Genomic DNA, 19,119 nt, shown 5'->3' on the forward strand with positions numbered 1-19,119 from the left:
ATAATTTCATAACAGAGAAATACATACAGTCTTCCAATCAACTGCAAAACATCTTAGGCTCGTATCCCAGGAATCCAATTACAAAATCAAAAAGAAAATGAAGAACAGTAGGCATACAGCTACCAAACCAAGTAACCTATAAAAACCTGATTTTTAGTATACAAACAAATAAATAAATGCTCCATTAGTACACTCAAAATTACTTGCTGAACTTACATACTTTTAAGCACTGTTTTTAAAAAGCTGTGAATTATTTCTTGTAATGGTTTTTACATACCGCTGCATTCCTGCTCTGAAGCAAAGGCTTTGTATTCCGAATTAAAAGTCTATGGTCTGGATCCATAGTATATGGCCTCTTCCTTTTGTCAGCCTTTTCCTTCTGCTCCTCATCAGAATCATAGAAATCCTTCTCATTGTCCTCTAGGCCATCACCCTACAGGAAAGAAATCCAATTCCAAGCTTAGTTCAGACCTGGAACCACCCAGATACTACACAAAGAAAACTTTTTTAAAAACATCTACAATAATGATAATATTTTACGAATACTATTGTGGAGGCAATTTGAAACTATGCTACTTATATGGAAGAAAGGCCTTACTTTTTCTTGTATTTTATGGCACAGTAACTGTCCTTTAGTGCAAGAGATAATATTTTTATATTATATAGCAAACCTCACATTAAATTAGCATAGAAATACCCACAGTCGTCCAAAGGGAAAAGCTGACCATTAAATTCTAACAAAGCCTATGATATGATACTACCCAAAGCTGAAAACTGTTTCCATAAATTATCAGTCTCTCTGTAACTGGATCAAAGGGTCAGAGGAAAGAAGAAAATTGTTTGAACTGCAACACACATAAAAGAAATCATTAATAAAGTTTGACAGGTTAAAAATTGGTAATTAAAAAGGCCCCTGTGTTGTCAAGAAAGACTAAGTTTGAGATTTATGTATATCCCTGAGACTTGATTATATGCTTTTGTCTTACACTTTTTATTTATTTGAATTCTTTATTATCTGTCAGTAAATGTAGCCTATAGGTGCATGGGTCCGTGCGTGCAGTTATTCCAACTGTTTGAGACCCCCCGGACTGTAGCTTGTCAGGCTCCTCTGTCCATGGGATTTTCCACGCAAGATGACTGGAGCAGGCTGTCATTTCCTCCTCCCGACCTAGGGATCAAACCCGTGTCTCCTGCATTGGCAGGATTCTTTACCAGAGTCACCTGGGAACCCCAGCCTACAGGTAAGGAGTTCTAAAAATAAACAACAACAAAAAGCACACAAAGAACATATTCAAGTGGACCCAGTGCAATTACGAGGGCTTCCCACGTGGTGCTAGTGGTAAAGAGCCCCCCTGCCAATGCAGGAGACGTAAGAGACACGGGGTTGGTCCCTAGGTCAGGGGAGGAGGGCGTGGCAGCTCACTCCAGTATTCTTGCCTGGAGAATTCCACAGACAGAGGAGCCTGGCGGGCTACAGTCCATGGGGTCGCACAGAGTCAGACATGGCTGAAGCAACTTAGCACACACAGTGCAGTCACTATTTAGAGGTGATTTCTGTTACCATGTACCTGGAATGTATTTTCCACTTCTGGGAAGATGGAATAGATATACTTATTCCTATTCCTCACACTAAGAACAACTAGAAACCTAAGACATTATATATAAAACAATTTAAGAAAAGAAAGGCAGAGAGAAGAAAGGCCGGATATGGACACCTCAGGAACCAAAGAATGATACAACAGTGAGTTCCTTGGATTTTCATTTTTCCTCGTATATTAAAGACTGGGTGGAAGAGAAGTGAGTTAATAAGAAAATCAATTAAATATAGATTAAACAAATCCCCCCAAAGCCTGCTCCTTGTAGCCAAAGAACCAAGAAAAAGAAAGTCTAGCAAGACAGAAAACTTTTCAAGAAAATAACTGTTCTAGTGCAGTCAACTCTAGAGAAAAAACCATGACCCTACCCCTAATCCCACAAGCAAAGACTGACAAGGAGAGCCTAGATATCCACTCCTCCCCTCAGCCTTCCACTGGGGTGCTATCAGAAAAGGCCAAGATAGAACTGAGATTTTAATCCCCACCAGGAGGTAACACGGTGTGGGGAGCTTGGACATCCAAGTCTGCTGATCAATACGGAGGTGACTTCTATCCCTGGCTCCCCTATGCTGGGCGCAGAGGATGCTTAGTGGATACTCCACCCAGGACTTGCAGCAACACCAGCCCATGGTAACAAGGACACCCCACTCTGAGGTGTCAGTGGAAGACAAATCTGGAACAGTCATGAGACACATCCATCCCTCCCATCCAGAAAGCTATCAGGGGAGTAACAGTGCGGAGCCAGATCCCATATTCACCCACAGTAACAATGAGCCCCCTGAGGTGTCAATGGGGGGTAAGGGGAGAACCTGGACTTTTCATGTGACCTGACACTAATGAGATGGCAGCACCCCACTTTTCCTTGCTGGAATAGTCTCAAACAAACCCAGCTAAAACTTAAAATTTGAATAAGATCCACAATCTCATAATATCCAAAATTTCCAGGTTTCAACAAAAAAAATCATTCAGCATTTCAAGAGCCAAGCAGGGAAAGCGGATTCCCTGGTTAGGGAACTAAGATACCACATGCTGCGTGGTGTGGCCAAAATAATAATAATACAAATGGCCACAAACATGAAAAGATGCCCAGTTTCACTAATAAAGAAACAAAATGAAATAATATTAAAAAAAAAAAAAGAAGAGGCAGAAAAAAACAACGTATTCACTGGCAAAGAATGTATGCAACTACACATGAAACTTACTCCTTGGAAGAAAAGCTATGACAAATCTAGACAGCATATTAAAACGCAGAGACATCACTTTGCTGACAGAGGTCTGTACAATCAAAGCTACGGTTTTTCCAGTAGTCATGTACAGGTGTGAGAGTTGGATCATAAAGAAAGCTGAGTGCTGAAGATTTGATGCTTTTGAACTGTGGTGCTGGAGAAGACTCTTGAGAGTCCCTTGGACTGCAAGAGGATCCAACCAGTCAATCCTAAAAGAAGTCAACCCTGAATATCCATCGGACAGACTGATGCTAAAGCTCTAACACTTTGGCCACTTGACGGGAAGAGCCAACTCACTGGAAAAGACCCTGATGCTGGAAAGATTGAAGGCGTGAGGCAAAGGGCATGACAGGACGAGATGGTTGGATAGCATCATCGACTCAATGGACATGAGTTTGAGCAAACTGTGGGAGACAGTGAAGGCAGGGAACCTTGGTGTGCTTCAGTCCATGGGGTTGCAAAGGAGTCGGACACCACTTAGAACTGTACAACAACATATGAAACAAGGGGCTAGTGTCTAGCATATATAGACCAACTCCTAAAACACAACAGTAAAAAGCCAATTCAGTTTAAGAAAGGACAAAAGATATCCTTATAACTGAAATATGTCTCCCCTAAAATTCATATGTTGAAGCCTCAAGGTGACCATATGCTTAAGTAGGGACTTCAAGGTTAAATTAGATTTTATCAATGGTATTCTAATCCAATACAACTGGTATTCTTACTAGAAGAGAGAAAGGCATATTAGGAACACAGTAAGAAGGCAGCCATCTGTAAGCCATGGACAGGCAGCTTGGGAGAAGCCAAACTTGCTAACACCATGATCCTGGACGTCTAGCCTCTTGGAAAAACTGTGAGAAAACGATGAGAAATAAATTTCTTTTTATTTAACCAGTCTGTGGTATTTTGTTATAGCCTTAGCAAACTAATACAGACAATTACCTAAGAAGATAGCCAAAGGGCAAACAAAGCACATGAAGCAACACAAATTAAAACCACTGCAAGGTGCTTTTGTTATGGCATACACATCAAATTGCTCTCATCTAAAACTAAATTTAAAAGTACTGACAACACCAAATGACAGTAAGGACATCAAGGAAATGGGTCATTCGTATGCTGGTGGTGAATGCAAAACATTATACTCACTTTGGCAGGTTGGCAGTGTCTTACAGAACTGAACCTATATTTACCATACAACCCAGAAATTACACTCTTAGGCATTCATCACGGGGAAATAGAAATTAATTCTCACAAAGATTTGTACATCATAGCAGCTTTATCCCTATTAGCCAAAATGGAAACAACATAGATGTCCTTACATGAATGGTTAAACAACTGGTTAAGCAAATGGTTAAACATCTCCGCCATGGAATACCACCCAGAAATAAAAAGAAACTACTGATACACACAATTTTGATTAATGTCCAGAGAAGTATACTGAACTTGAGCGAGAAAAAGTAATCCTAAAAGGTTAATATTGTACGATTCCATTTACACAGCATTCCTGAAATGACAAAATTATAGAGATGGAGAAAAAATGAGCGGTTACCAAGGGTTAAGGGGCAGCAGGGTTAGGCAGACGAAGGAAAGGAGTTTAGCTATAAAATGGTTACATGAAGGATATTTGTGATGGAAAGGTTCTGAATCCTGAATGTATCAATGTTAATACCCTGGTTTGCAAGATGTCACCATTGGAGGAAAATGAATAAAGGTGACACCAGATCTCTCTATATGATGTCTTACAACTGCATGTGAATCTACAATTATCTTAAAATAGAAAGTTTAATTAAATAAAATTAAGGAGAAACAATCAGCAAATCATTTAAAAGCAATTTGCATATATTTATCCATTGTTATAAGATAACAATAAAAGAAATTACCTAAATTGTTATAGTTTAACATCACCTAATGAACTGTTTTCCTTGTAAGTACTTTTAAGACACAATCTTTACTTAAATATCACTGAAAACACTTTTCATCAAAAACATGACCTTTAGGTTTCTTAGAAGTAAGAATAATATTACCCCAGTGTTTTTTAAATCGACAATAAAAAAATTTTTAAGAAATTCTCCAAACAAAAGAAACTCACCAAATTTATACTCTTTGAAAACAAAAGGCATTTTTTTTTACAAAAGGCATTTTAAAAGTAATACCCACATTTAGAAGTAAACTAGAAACTATAACATTATCTTCTTCAAATACACAATTCAAAACAAATTACTTGTCTAAGTGCTTAAAAAGAAGGACTATAACTGAGATAAACTTTTATATCAAGGCCAATACACAAATAACTTATTCTTTAAGCCTAAGCACTCACATACAATCTTCAGTGTATATTAATCAAACAAATGTTCAAAATCAACCTGAAATTGATATGATGAAACTGCTATATTTATCATATTCATGAGTATGAAACATACTAACAAATAAAATCTTCAAACGTACATAATGCTGCCTTTTAAAAAGTTCATTCATTCATTCCAGTTCTCCTTCACTATTAACTTTATTAAAGCCCAACTATGTTATTTTAATAAATTATATTTGTATTGCTTATTGTAGTATATAAGAATTTAGGATTATGGCAGTAACAAGACTATTAAGGAATTTTTTTCTTTCATTAGTATCTTTCCCACATACAAAGATCTTACAAAGCTATTATGTAAAACTTATATAAATTAATGCTTCAAATGTTTTATTAAAGATCTATAAACTAATTCTTTCTTAACATTTAACATTAGATAAATTAGTGTAACTTACTAAAATGAAAGGGATTCTTTGAAATAGTACAAAGTTTTAACAACAGGATTATTGGATAACAAACACAAAGAACATGTTGCTTAATACCTAAAATAGTTATTGATATGAGCTATTATTTCAAAGTATATTCCTGTCAGAAGAAACTTTCTCTTATACTTTCTGTGAAATTTCAACTTAGTTTTATTGTTATGAGAACACCATGGCATAGCTTTTTAGATCTGGCTGCTAATTACTAACTATATATTTTTATCAGCAGCATAATTCTCTTAAGTTTGAACTAAAAGGAAAAAAAATTTAAGGACTGATTAGGCTAATGAAATGAAAGAGATGAGGCTTCCTCACAGGACTGGTGCCAATCTGCAATAACTTAATATCTGAATCTCTGTCACTGCTAGCTGTTTTCTTAGGTTTTCAACCTATGAGAACAGACACGAGCCTAAACAGGATCGAAGAGAGATGCATACAATCACACTGGGTAATATCAGGTCATGGCAGCTCAGTATCAGGGCTGCCTCTACGATCGTGTTAACTTCTTGACCTCTCCTTCTCTTCACCTCCTCACTTGTAAAGTGGGATAAAAGCAGTATCTGTATCATGAGTGTGTCGTGTGTGGACGCGCTCAGCTGTGTCCAACTATGTGCAACACCAGGGACTACAGCCCACCAGGCTCCTGTGTCCATGCAATTTTCCAGGGAAGAATACTGGAGTGGGTTGCCATTTCCTTATCCAGGGCATCTGCCTAACCCAGGGATGAAAGCCCAGTCTCTTGTCTCCTGCAATGGCAGGAGGATTCTTTAACACTGGCGCCACCTAGGCAGCCCAAATAATATTATGGAAGTGTTCATGAAGATTGATTTGTTTAGAGAAAGTATATAACCACTTACTGTTCAGTGAATATTAAACACTCAAATAGTAGCAATTAACATTGCTTTTATTAAAATTTTTTCTAGAAATTATTACCTCACTTTAAATCAAATATCCCCAGATGCAAAATATGAAGAAAAGTTTCCCCTGAAACCCTAACCCTAAAATTATCCCTCAGAAAAGAAACTGCCTCCTATTTGAGATTTACAAGTGTATCAAGAGGCTTTTGTACAGGTGCTTCATTCTGAACCAAAACGTACCGTTTAGGGAACTCATTACACTAAAACAAATTTAATCAATGCTAGTTCCAGTTGCTTAAAAGAAGTCACAAACCCCAGGCACAAAATGTCATTAAAAGTAACACTTAAAAGATTACTTTTTAAAAACAGGTAATATAGGATCACAGAGTTTTGCTTCTAAGAACAGGCAATTTGGGATAAACCTTATAGTGAGCTAGGAAAGAAAAATGAAACACACTTGTTTCAAGGCACTGAAAAGCTAAAAGAACAGTGATGAATTATGCAGGCAAGACCCAGAAGTAGTGGTAAACCTAGAAATCTAACAGTTAAACATTTGCAATTGTTTCTCCACCCAAAGCGTGAGTTGTTATAGACATAACAAAAATCTGAAAGACCTAAAGAGCTTTAAGCAGATTCACAAAAATTAATGAAGCAAAAGCTGGTGATCAGGATCCACCAAAAAGCAAGATCCCTAACTCTCCTTAAGTCCTGGAAGTCTATATCCTAGGGAAGTTAAGGTCATAAAACTGAAGCTCATATTTTAATCATGTCAATCTAGAATTGAAGTGAATGAGTGAACTCAGATTGCTGATGCCCTGATCAAGTAATAATCCACAAACAAACCAAAACTAATCATCCAAAGCTTCAAAACTAGTTCAACAATTTTTCAGAAAGTAAGGAAAGAGGGCAAAAAAGGGGGAAGAAAAAGCCATGTCACTGAGGGTCAGGATATTGTTTCCATTTGAGAAGGAAAGCAGGATATTAAGTGGAAAGTGAGCAATTAGGGGCTTCTGGTGAATACTTATAATTTGTTTCTTAATCTGAGTACTCGTTACATCAGTGTCTTCAGTTTGCAAAAATTCATGAAGCCATTTGCTTCTGACACATACACATTCAGTTCAGTCGCTCAGTCGTGTCCGATCTTTGTGACCCCATGAATTGCAGCACGCCAAGCCTCCCTGTCCATCACCAGCTCCCAGAGTTCACTCGAAGCCACGTCCATCGAGTCGGTGATGCCATCCAGCCATCTCATCCTCTGTCGTCCCGTTCTCCTGCCCCCAATCCCTCCCAGCATCAGAGTCTTTTCCAATGAGTCAACTCTTCGCATGAGGTGGCCAAAGTACTGGAGTTTCAGCTTTAGCATCATTCCTTCCAAAGAAATCCCAGGGCTGATCTCCTTCAGAATGGACTGGTTGGATCTCCTTGCAGTCCAAAGGACTCTCAAGAGGCTTCTCTAGCACCACAGTTCAAAAGCATCAATTCTTCGGCGTTCAGCTTGCTTCACAGTCCAACTCTCTCATCCATACATGACCACTGGAAAAACCAGAGCCTTGACTAAACGGACCTTTGTTAGCAAAGTAATGTCTGCTTTTCAATATGCTATCTAGGTTGGTCATAACTTTTCTTCCAGGGAGTAAGTGTCTTTTAATTTCATGGCTGCAGTCACTATAGTGATTTTGGAGCACAAAAAGATAAAGTCTGACACTGTTTCCACTGTTTCCCCATCTATTTCCCATGAAGTGATGGGACCGGATGCCATACATTACCTATTTCTAAACATGCATATAAGAAAAAAGCAATGATGTGAATGTAAGTTTTAAAAAACAAAGACAATAAAGAGAGAAGTTAAAAAATGAGGCTATTAGACATGAATTTTCAAGAACTGAGACCTAACTATGGACAATATATTCAAGGAATTAATGATAAGACTGAGTCTTTTGGTGGGGATTTCAACCCTGTCTGGAGAAGGGAAAGGCTACCCACTCCAGTAGTTTGGCCTGGAGAATTCTATGGTCTGTACAGTCCATGGGGTCCCAAACAGTCGGACGTGACTGAGTGACTTTCACCTGTATTATTATTTTTAAACTAATTCTTTTTTGGCCATACTGGCAGATACATGGCATCTTAGTTTCCTGACTAGGGATCAAATTAGTGCTCCTTGCATTGGAAGCGCAGTGTCTAAAGCAGCAGACCACCAGGAAAATCTCTCAACCTCGTATTATTTTTACAGAAAAGTCAGATTCACTTTTTTACATAACTTTGACATAAAGTGCCATAATTTCAGCAACCACCAGGACAGATCAGACTCAGGATGATTTATGCTCTCTCAGAGAAAACAGCCCAGATAATCAAAGATATTAAGTGAGCCTCATACTTTGTATCTCACATAACTTAGAACAACTCCAAAATAATCATTCTTAATCAACATTTTAAATGTATGGTGGAAAGAATTTTATTTTCACCTTGTCAAGAAACATTTTCTGTTGCTGTTTGGTTAAACAAGTAAGGTAAACAAGATACAATCAGAAGGATGCTTAGTCTGCTTAAAAGTAAATATAGATAAAAAAGGTTTCAAAGATGCTGAAATCTATAGAAAGAAACTTCCATTTGCTCAACTTAGTACATCAACTTAGTACTAATTGTACATCATATATGAAAAAAGCAGATGAACTAACTCTAATATATCTTCATGAGCATTGAAAAAAATATTTTAGAAATACTTTGTTTCTAATGGAATTGCTTAACTTTTTAAAACAGTTTAAAAAATACCTTCTAGTGTATTTTTATCTAGCTATTAACATTATGCAGTTTCAATTCATGGGCTTCCCAGGTGGCGTTAGTGGTAAAGAACCCAACTGCCAATGCAGGAGATTTAAGAGGTGTGGGTTCGATCCCTGGGTCGGGAAGATCCCTTGGAGGAGGGCATGTCAACCCACTTTGGAATTCCTCCTGGAGAAGCCCAAGGACAGAGGAGACTGGCAGGCCACAGTCCACAGGGTCACAGTCGGACACAACTGAAGCAACTTAGCACGCATGCACACATGAGGTTTTAATTCATACAAAACATCTATAAATTTAGAATTAAGTAGAAAGGCCTTCCCTACAAAGCTGCAACAGCAGTTATTAGGTATTATGTATTAGTAATAGCAGCCTTTAGGTATTATGCTAAGTTCTCATTCAGAGTATATTATGCATATAATCTTAACCATCTGATCTCCTGATTCTCGGATAAAATATGGTACAATTTAGAAAGAAAAAATGTTAACTTGTATCTTTCATTTGCTACCAAAGGGCAGGAAAACAGAAAATTGTTTTAGAAGTGCTTGCATCAAAAAACTTTTTAAAAATCAACTATTATATATTGTTTGCACTGAGGCTAGAGAAATGAGGTATTATCACCCATGGGGACTTTAATGGGTATTAATTAAAACATTTTATACAGTGGCTTATGTTGGCAATTTTTCTAAACCTCATGATCATTTAAATTATTTCACCTTTTACAACAATAAATTACTGATTATTACAAAGAGAACCATTTAACAGAAATCTGATATAAAAAACCAGCAATGAACTGTAAAACCTGCTCTTTTGCACCTTGGAACACAGCTGGTTCTAAAACTAAGGCAGTTAAAATAAATCTAGATCATTTTAGCAACAAAATCATGATGTTATCAGTTCATAACCCAAAGAATAAAATAAATATCTATGAATCCATACTTAGGAAAATAAATGACTAATAAATAAATAAATAAATGGGGGAGAAAAGGCAAGTCTTCCTTACAGAAGGATTTCTAACAATAATTATGCTAATAATGACTGAGTACTACAGGCTTAAAATACACTTCCATGGCAGGATCCATATTCTTGGAATATCCTGAGATGACGTGCATCTCAAACAGCCTATACCAAAGCAAACATGGCTCCTACTGAAAAGTATTAAATGGCTCAAAAAGGAACTCTGGTAATAATAAGGACACAAATATATAAAATCTTTGTGATGAAACTCATGGGTATAAAAAATTTTATTTATAAATAAAGATTTTTCTACTATTAAAGTATCCATACATGTAGAAAATGAAATGATATACCATAGACAACCTTCTTCATTTTACACACTCAACTGAACCAAAAAAAAGGTTAAATCCCTTACCTGGAAAATGGAGACAGCTTTGTAGTTTCTTTAAAGACAGTGTTTTAGAAATATATTCTGAATAGATATGGGTGAAATTATATAATATCTTGAATTGTATATAAAATTTGGGACAGAAGTGGGAAGAGGCTTGAGTTAAAGTGAGAGTAGCCATGAGTTGATGACTGCTGCGGCTAAATGATGTATATACGTGAGGATTCATTAGACTGTTGGCCCTATCTTTGTGCATGCTTAAATTTTTCAATAATTTAACATTTATACAGTGAGTCTGACTCAAGATCAAACTATAAAGCTACAGTAATGAAAACCAAGATAGTGTGGTACTAATGAAAGAATAGACAAAGAGATTAATGGAACAGAACAGGGAATTTCAAAAAAGGCCTGCATGAATATATATAGTTAACTGACTTGTGACAAAGGAGCAAAGGCAATACAGTAGAAAAGAAATGGTCTTCAACAAATGGTGGTGAACATCAACATGCAAAAAATAATCAATCTAGACACAGACCTACAGCATTTATAAAAATTCACTCAAAAAGGATTAGAGACAAATGAGGAACAGCAAGCCATAAAATTCCAGAATGTAATGTAGGAGTAGGAAAAAATCTAGATGACCTTGGTATAGAGATGACTTTTAGATAACACCACCAAAGGCACAATCCATGAAAGAAATAACTGACAGACTGAACTTCATTAAAATAAAAACTGTCTGCTTTGTACAAGCTGTCAAGACAAAGATGAGACAAGCCACAGAGCTGGAAAAATATTTGGAAAAGATGTATCTGGTAAAGGGCTGTTATCCAAAATATACAAACTCAACTATGAGAAAGCTAACAACTCAATTAAAAAATGGGCAAAGGATCTGAACAGGTAACTCACCAAAAAAGATACATAGTTTCGGGAAGATATATAGATTTGGAAAGATCCGCTGGAGAAGGGATAGGCTACCCATTCCAGTATTCTTGGGCTTCCCTTGTGGCTCAGCTGGTAAAGAATCCGCCTGCAATGCGGGAGACCTGGGTTCAATCTCTGTGTCAGGAAGATACCCTGAGAAGGGAAAGGCTACCCACTCCAGTATTCTGGCCTGGAGAATTCCATGGATTATAGTCCATGGGGCTGCAAAGAGTCAGACACAACTAAGCGACTTTCAGTTTTCACTTTCAAGCTTCTGAAAAGATGTTCAACATTAATTACATCTAATTAGGGAAATGCAAATTAAACAACATACCAGTGCACATTCGGAGAAGGCAATGGCACCCTACTCCAGTACTCTTGCCTGGAAAATCCCATGGACAGAGGAGCCTGGTAGGCTGCAGTCCATGGGGTCACTGAGAGTTGGACACGATTCAGTGACTTCACTTTCTTACACTGGAGAAGGTAATGGCAACCCACTCCAGTGTTCTTGCCTGGAGAATCCCAGGGACAGCGGAGCCTGGTGGGCTGCCGTCTATGGGGTCGCACAGAGTCGGACACGACTGAAGCGACTTAGCAGCAGCAGCAGCAGTGCACATTTGTCAGAATGGCCAGAATCCAGGATACTGACAACACTAAAAGCAAAAGAAGTTCTCATTCACTGCCAGGGGAACACAAAACAGTCCTGCCACTATTAAAGAAAATCTGGCAGCTTCTTACAAAATTATATATAATATTATCAAATGGTTGAATAATCAGGGGCTTTCCCTGGTAGCTCAGATGGTAAAGAATATGCCTGCAATGTGGGAGACCTGGGTTCGATCCCTGGGTTGGGAAGATTCCCTGGAGGAGGGCATGGCAACACACTCCACTATTCCTGCCTGGAGAATCCCCGTGGACAGAGGCACCTGGCAAGCCACAGTCCACAGGGCGGCAAAGTCAGACAAGACTGAGCGACTAAGCACACACACATATAAGTAATCAGAGTCCTTGGTTTACGCCAAAACAAGCTGACACAGAAATCTGCACAGCTTTACCCGTAACTGCCAATTTACAGAGGCAAGCGAGATATCCTTCAGCAGGGAAATGGATGAATAAACTCTGGGGCATCTAGATAATGGAATATTATTTGGTCCTAAAGAGAAATGAGCTAACAGAGACATGAAAAGACACAGAGCATCCTTAAATTCATATTACTATTCAAGGTAGTCAATCCAGGAAGGCTACAGAGTGGATGATTCTAACCAAATGATACTCTGACAAAGGAAAACTATGGAGGCAATTAAAAAAAAAAATGACTGCCAGGATTTGTAGCAGAAAGAGGAATAAATAAGCAGAATACAGAGAATTTTTAGAACAGTGAAATTATTTTATAAAATATCACAATGGTGGGGTCAGGTCATTATACATTTGTCAAAACCAACAGAAGGGACAACATGAGCAAGCCTTAATGTAAGTGGTGGACTTCAGGTGTTAGTGATGTATTAACATACGTTCATCAATTGCAATAAATGTACTACTACTATGGAGAAAGATGTCAACAGGGAGGTAGGCAGGCATAGGGAATATAAAGGAACTCCTTGCATTTTTCACCCTATTTTGCTATGAACCTAAGACTGGTTTAAAAATAAATTTAAAACAAATCTTTTAAAAGAATCAATGAGTTTAATATATCTTGTTTCATATGAAAGTAGGTCTCTTTCCACTCATATGTACTGACCACCCCAAATGCTAATATAAAAATCAAAATAAAATTAACTTTTCATCAAGCTCTAGAACATTGACTTTCAGTAAGAGAAATGCTGGCTACATTAAATATAAGCTTTATGAAGTCCAAAAAAATTACCTTTTATTTCATAAAGCATATTTCTGGAAAGGCACAGTTTATAAATATTATCATTATTCCTGCCATCTCTTTCTTTAATTACCATGGTGTTGGCAGTCGCCAAGAAAGAGACACTGAGTATACCTACTTGTCTTCTGAATTCCAAGCAGCCCGCAGGGTGCTGCTGCTGTTGCTAAGTCGCTTCAGTCGCGTCCAACTCTGTGCGACCCCAGAGATGGCAGCCCATCAGGCTCCTTCGTCCCTGGGATTCTCCAGGCAAGAACACTGGAGTGGGTTGCCATTTCCTTCTCCAATGCATAAAAGTGAAAAGTGAAAGTGAAGTCACTCAGTCGTGTCAGACCCTCAGCGCTAGCACCAACCTAAGATCTAAACCAGAACAATACAATGACTGCACTCTACCATGGACACAGACTACTACATAATTCTTAAAAGCTACAGGGGAATATATCAGGGCACTGTCATGCCATGCGATACTCACTCATAACAGCAAGCTTGAGCTACTTTAACAAAATACCACAGACTGCGTAGCTTAGACAACAGACATTTATTTTTCACAGTTTTCTGGTGAGAATCCACTTCCTAGATAGCAGCTGGTTGCCTTCTCACTATAGGAGGCACGCTCTCCAATGCCTCTTCTTAGAAGGGCACTGTACCATGATGAGAACCCCACACTCACAACTTGACTGAAATCTAATTCCTTCTCAAAGTCCTCACCGAAAAATACATCACATTGGGAGTTAAGGATTTCAACACGTGGATTTTGAAGGACATAAACATTCTGTCCATAGACACCACAGCATACTGGAGGGGCACCATGCTCGCAGTGGGTCAGAGTTCCCTGACAAGACTAGAGTGAGGAGGTGGCTGGCAGTATCATAAATGCTTCATTAAACTATTCAGTATGAATGGCACACACTTACTTTCTTTTTTAAAGTCCGTCATTTTTAAGTTTAATATTTTTCTCAAAAAAAAAAAAGTAGTCTCTTTCTCCTCAAATTAGGTCTATATAAAACAACAGAAAACATATATACTTGTTTGAAGTATTTTTTCCTTCCTTGAGGTAACTGCTCTGCTCTTCACTTTATATGTCTTTATACCACAGACCAGCGACCACTACACCACAGGTGGAAGTGTGGGCTTGAGAATCCTCGAACATTGAACACCCCCCAATACATCACAATTATAGAAACACCTGTGCCCAGCAACTTTGACTTGAGTCACTCTGAAAATCCAGAGCACTCAATCACCCACAACACTTTTCATTTTTCATGACGACACGTTCAGCACCAGTACTTAAGAGATGCGTTTACAAATGTACTGGTTTCCATATCTTGTTACTGAAAAAACTGAAGAATCTACATAAGGCATTTCCCCATGTTACTCTGCAGTAAGAGGTACTCATGACACAAGCTGATGTTCAACCTGAGTTCTAAGACATGAGAAAGAGCGGCCCCAGTCATCTGAAAACTAACCAATCTCAATCTCATGACCAGAGAAATAAGATAAAGCTTTTTGTGCAGAATGTCTTTTCGAGTGGTTCTCACTCAATCATAAACTACAAAATAAAATTAAACCCAACTTAGGTAAAATTAATCATGACTCCTCACATATTCACTCCCACGCGCGTGTGTTCAGTCGGTAAGTCCTAAGTCATATCCAATTCTGCAACCGCACGGACTACAGGCCACCAGGCTCCTCTGTCCATTGGATTTTCTAGGCAAGAAAACTGGAGTGGGTTGCCATTTCTTCCTCCAGGGGATCTTCCCAACCCAGGGATCAAACCTGCATCTCCTGTGTTTTCTGCATTGGCAGGCAAATTCCTTACCACTGGGCTACCTGAGAAGCCAGACAGATGGATGTAAACACATGTATACATCACTGATTATCATTTATCTTCAACCAAAACAACTTCTTGCAGTATCACTTACAATACAGTTCTCCTGTGTATGAATTTTTCAATTTAGTTCATCTGAAAATGTCTTCATTCCATCTTTATTTTTGAAGAATGCTTTTGCTCAATATAGAAATCTTTGTTGATAGATTTTTCTCTCAACAATGTAAAGATATTCCATTGTTTCTTAGACTCCATTGTTTATCAGCAGTCAGTCATAATTGTTTCTCTGTATATAATGCATTGTTTAATCTCCATCTGCTTGCACGGTTTTCTCTTTTCCTTTGATTTCAGAAGTTTGACTATGATGTACAAAGGTATACCTTTTTATTTCTTTTGCCTGGGAATTTGATGTGTTTCCTGGATGGGTACACTTGTTTTTTTCACCTTTAAACTTGAAATTTTTTTCGTTTTTATTTCTTCAGGTATTACTTCTATTCCATTCATTCTTTCCTCTTATTTGGGGATTTTAATTACAAGGATTTCATTCCATGTTGTTCACACGGCCCTGAGACTGTTCACTTTTCTTCATTTGTTTCTCTCTTGGTTCTTCAGAATGAATAATTTCTATTAATCTATCTTCAGGTTTCTCAACATTTTTACAGCCTTTTCCTGGCTGTTAAATCTATCTAGCTCCTTTCTCATTTAACCATTGTGTTTTTCAGCACTAGAATTTCCATTTATTTCTTTCTTATAGGGTCTTTATCCTGTTAAGATTGCTCCTTTGTTCACTCAATGTAACTATCTTGCCTTTTAATATTTTTGCTGTGTGTGTGTATATATATAAATAAAATAAATGTAGTAACTGCATTATTTGTCTGGTAATGGCCTCTTCTTGATGATTATGTTTCTGGTGCCTACTTTTTCTCTTGAGTATTAGCTATATTTTTGTTTCTCATGTCTGCTGACTTTTTCAAATTGTATTCTGAATATTACCAACTACACACTATAAATTCTTCCACATGTTGCATTCCTCTCACATGTATTGAAGTTTGTTATAGCAGGCACTCTACTGGTTTCAAACTCCAAACTCTGTCTATCCTAATGTGGCCAGCAAGCGAAATCTCTATTTAGTTTTTTTCTTTTCTTATCATCCAATTACCGCTTTTTTTTTTTGCTAGACCCATTGGAGTCTTTCTCATACATGCAGAGTTGGTCAGCTAATGATTTGGATGGTGTTTACATGTATTTCCAAGCGTGCACCATCCTGTCATTCCCACACCTTTCTGGAATTTTCTCCAGACTTTTCAGGTATTCTGCCAACCTTGAAGTCTGTTCTCTAACACCTAAGTAAGACAGACTGTGACTTTCCCATTATTACATGGGATTGGGAAGTACTCTGAGGCAAATTCTGCAAACTGACACCCTGAAACTTCAGTCCTTCCCATGTAGAGTCCACTCTAGTTTTGCCTACTTTTGATCATCTGATAGTGCCTTTAGCTGCTGGTTTTCAAAATAATTTTCCAGAGAGTTAATCTGATCAAGGTATTCCATCAGCAGAAATTAAAAGCATTAAGTCCATGGAGTTACGTCTCAGCCTCAGGTCAGACGTCTTCATACTTTTTCTATTAAACGTTTCTCATACACCCCTCCATATCCCACTTTTCTCATATTTCAAATTACTTCACGTTGGCCAGAACTGTGTTGCATGCCCATTCCTAAACTCATCACCTACAAAGGGAATGTACTTAACATTAACTAGATTAGCTTGGGCTAGGAAGCAACATGGCTTCTACAAAGACACAGCGCTAAATCCCTGCAGGAAATCTGTCTGCAAGGACGTGCTTTTTGAATAGGAGTGTCTGCTGGAGACAATCAACAGCATCTGCCACGTTCTCCCACCCAAGTACTAACCAGGCCCGACCCTGCTTAGCTTCCAAGATCAGAGGAGATCGGGCGCGTTCAGGGTGGTATGGCCATAGATTGCCACATTCTCTATACCATCTAGACAACGCACCAGCAGAATCTGTCTGACATGACCATTTTGGAACTCTGTAGCGTACTGAAGGCTTGCAATTTCCAGGAGAACTGCGGTAATTTTAAGATATGTATCAGAAACTTAAAGTTTGTATGTTAAGTGTTAGTTGCTCAGTTGTGTCCGACTCTTTGCAACCTCATGGACTGTAGCCTGCCAGGCTCCTCTGCCCATGGGATTTCCCAGGCAAGAATACCAGAGTGGGTAGCCATTCCCTTCTCTATGGAATCTTCTCGATTGAGGGATCAAACCCATGTCTCCTGCACTGAAAGCAGACTCTATCATCTGAGCCACCAGGGGATATCAGCTAAATGAAAAATAGAATAGAGTAAAATGGACTGCTTAAAATTACCACATTATTAGATTACATAAAACCATAATTTTCTATGAGATGAATATGCAAAACTACTAAGCAGCAAAATCACAACACTGAAAATAATAACAGGACTATTAGAAGATAAATTCAATATTAATCCTTCATGGTAGAGTAATAAGACTAACACAGAGAAAATAAATAAGATTAACAAGAAAAATAAAAAAACAGGAAACAAATGGGGCATAGGGTCAAGAAAAAACAGTGATATAAATATCCATGACAGAATGTCAAGGAGAAAAGCACAGTGAAAAAAGGACAGACATCAGAAAAGGGCAGGAGAATGATTCACATTTCTTAATGTTTTAACCTTTGCATCTCTCTTCCTAAAACTCATGTATTAACAGTACACGTTTCAAGTCATAAAATACTTTTAATAATGTGAACATTTGGGGGCTCCAAGGTAAATATGGTGAGAGAAAGACAGAAAATAGACTTTTCCCGAATACAAATAATATGAGGGAAAAATATTAAAACTAGAAAAAAATCAGTCAGTAGAAAGAGACAAGAAGAGGGTCACAAACTACTGGCATAAACTTTTTAAAAAGTTTTTTAAAAAGACAAGACCCTACAAAAATACATTCTTCACTTCTTGAGAGTGTTCATTAAGGACCCTTGCCTCTCAATCTGGACAGAGGAAAACTGAGGGGTTTTTCTTATCTTTTCGTCCTACTGAGGGTGACGTAAGGTCACGAGGGAGATTCATAGTGGAAGTAAGCGGTAAGAAGAAGCAGGTGGGAAGGTAAACAGTAAACCCAGCACTCCCTAAAAGAACCAATACTGTCCAATAGAACAGTCCAATAATACTGTCCAGTAGAAACTTTTGTGATAAAGGAAACATTTTCTATTACACTATTGAATATAGTAGGCACCAGCCTCACATGACTACTGAACACTTGATGTGAGTCCAGTGCAACTGAGGAAGTGATTTTCAATTTCAGTTAACTTAAACAGCCACATATAGCTAGTAATGACTGTACTGGACAGCAGAATTCTTGGATTGAACAATAATAACAAGAACAACTTACAGGCTAAGAGCATTTCTTAAAAGGAATATACTGGGTGTTATCAATGATAGTATAGGTCACTTGAGAAAGTTCCAAAATAAGTGTTCAATTTTCCTAAAAATGACATTAATCTCTGTTGGGACTGAATTTATTATCTCACAAGTTATTCCTTTCCCAAAATGCCATAAGGCTACAAAAACAAAGAATAAGACATAATCCTTTATGCTAGAGTAATAAGCACACAATAATAAGTAATAATCCCTTCTGATTCATACAGTGGAAGTGAGAAATAGATTTAAGGGACTAGATCTGACAGACAGTGCCTGAAGAACTATGGACGGAGGTTCGTGACATTGTACCGGAGACAAGAGATCAAGACCATCCCAAGAAAAAGAAATGCAAAAAGGCAAAATGGCTGTCTGAGGAGGCCTTACAAATAGCTGTGAAAAGAAGGGAAGCGAAAGGCAAAGGAGAAAAGGAAAGATATACCCATTTGAATGCAG

The 19,119-nt window shown here is 37.9% G+C and overlaps 1 protein-coding gene across 1 annotated transcript in view; it reads right to left on the bottom strand.

Moving 5' to 3' along the window:
- The window catches only part of AP3B1 (adaptor related protein complex 3 subunit beta 1), a 239,683-nt gene that overhangs the window by 142,212 nt on the left and 78,352 nt on the right, over positions 1-19,119 (bottom strand). The window contains exon 8 of the mRNA XM_069595365.1: positions 278-433. Within this exon, the coding sequence (XP_069451466.1) occupies positions 278-433 (156 nt within the window). The remainder of the gene's footprint in view (positions 1-277; positions 434-19,119) is intronic.

The sequence above is a fragment of the Ovis canadensis genome, chromosome 7, assembly GCF_042477335.2.
Source record: "Ovis canadensis isolate MfBH-ARS-UI-01 breed Bighorn chromosome 7, ARS-UI_OviCan_v2, whole genome shotgun sequence".
Classification (NCBI taxonomy): Eukaryota; Metazoa; Chordata; class Mammalia; order Artiodactyla; family Bovidae; genus Ovis; species Ovis canadensis.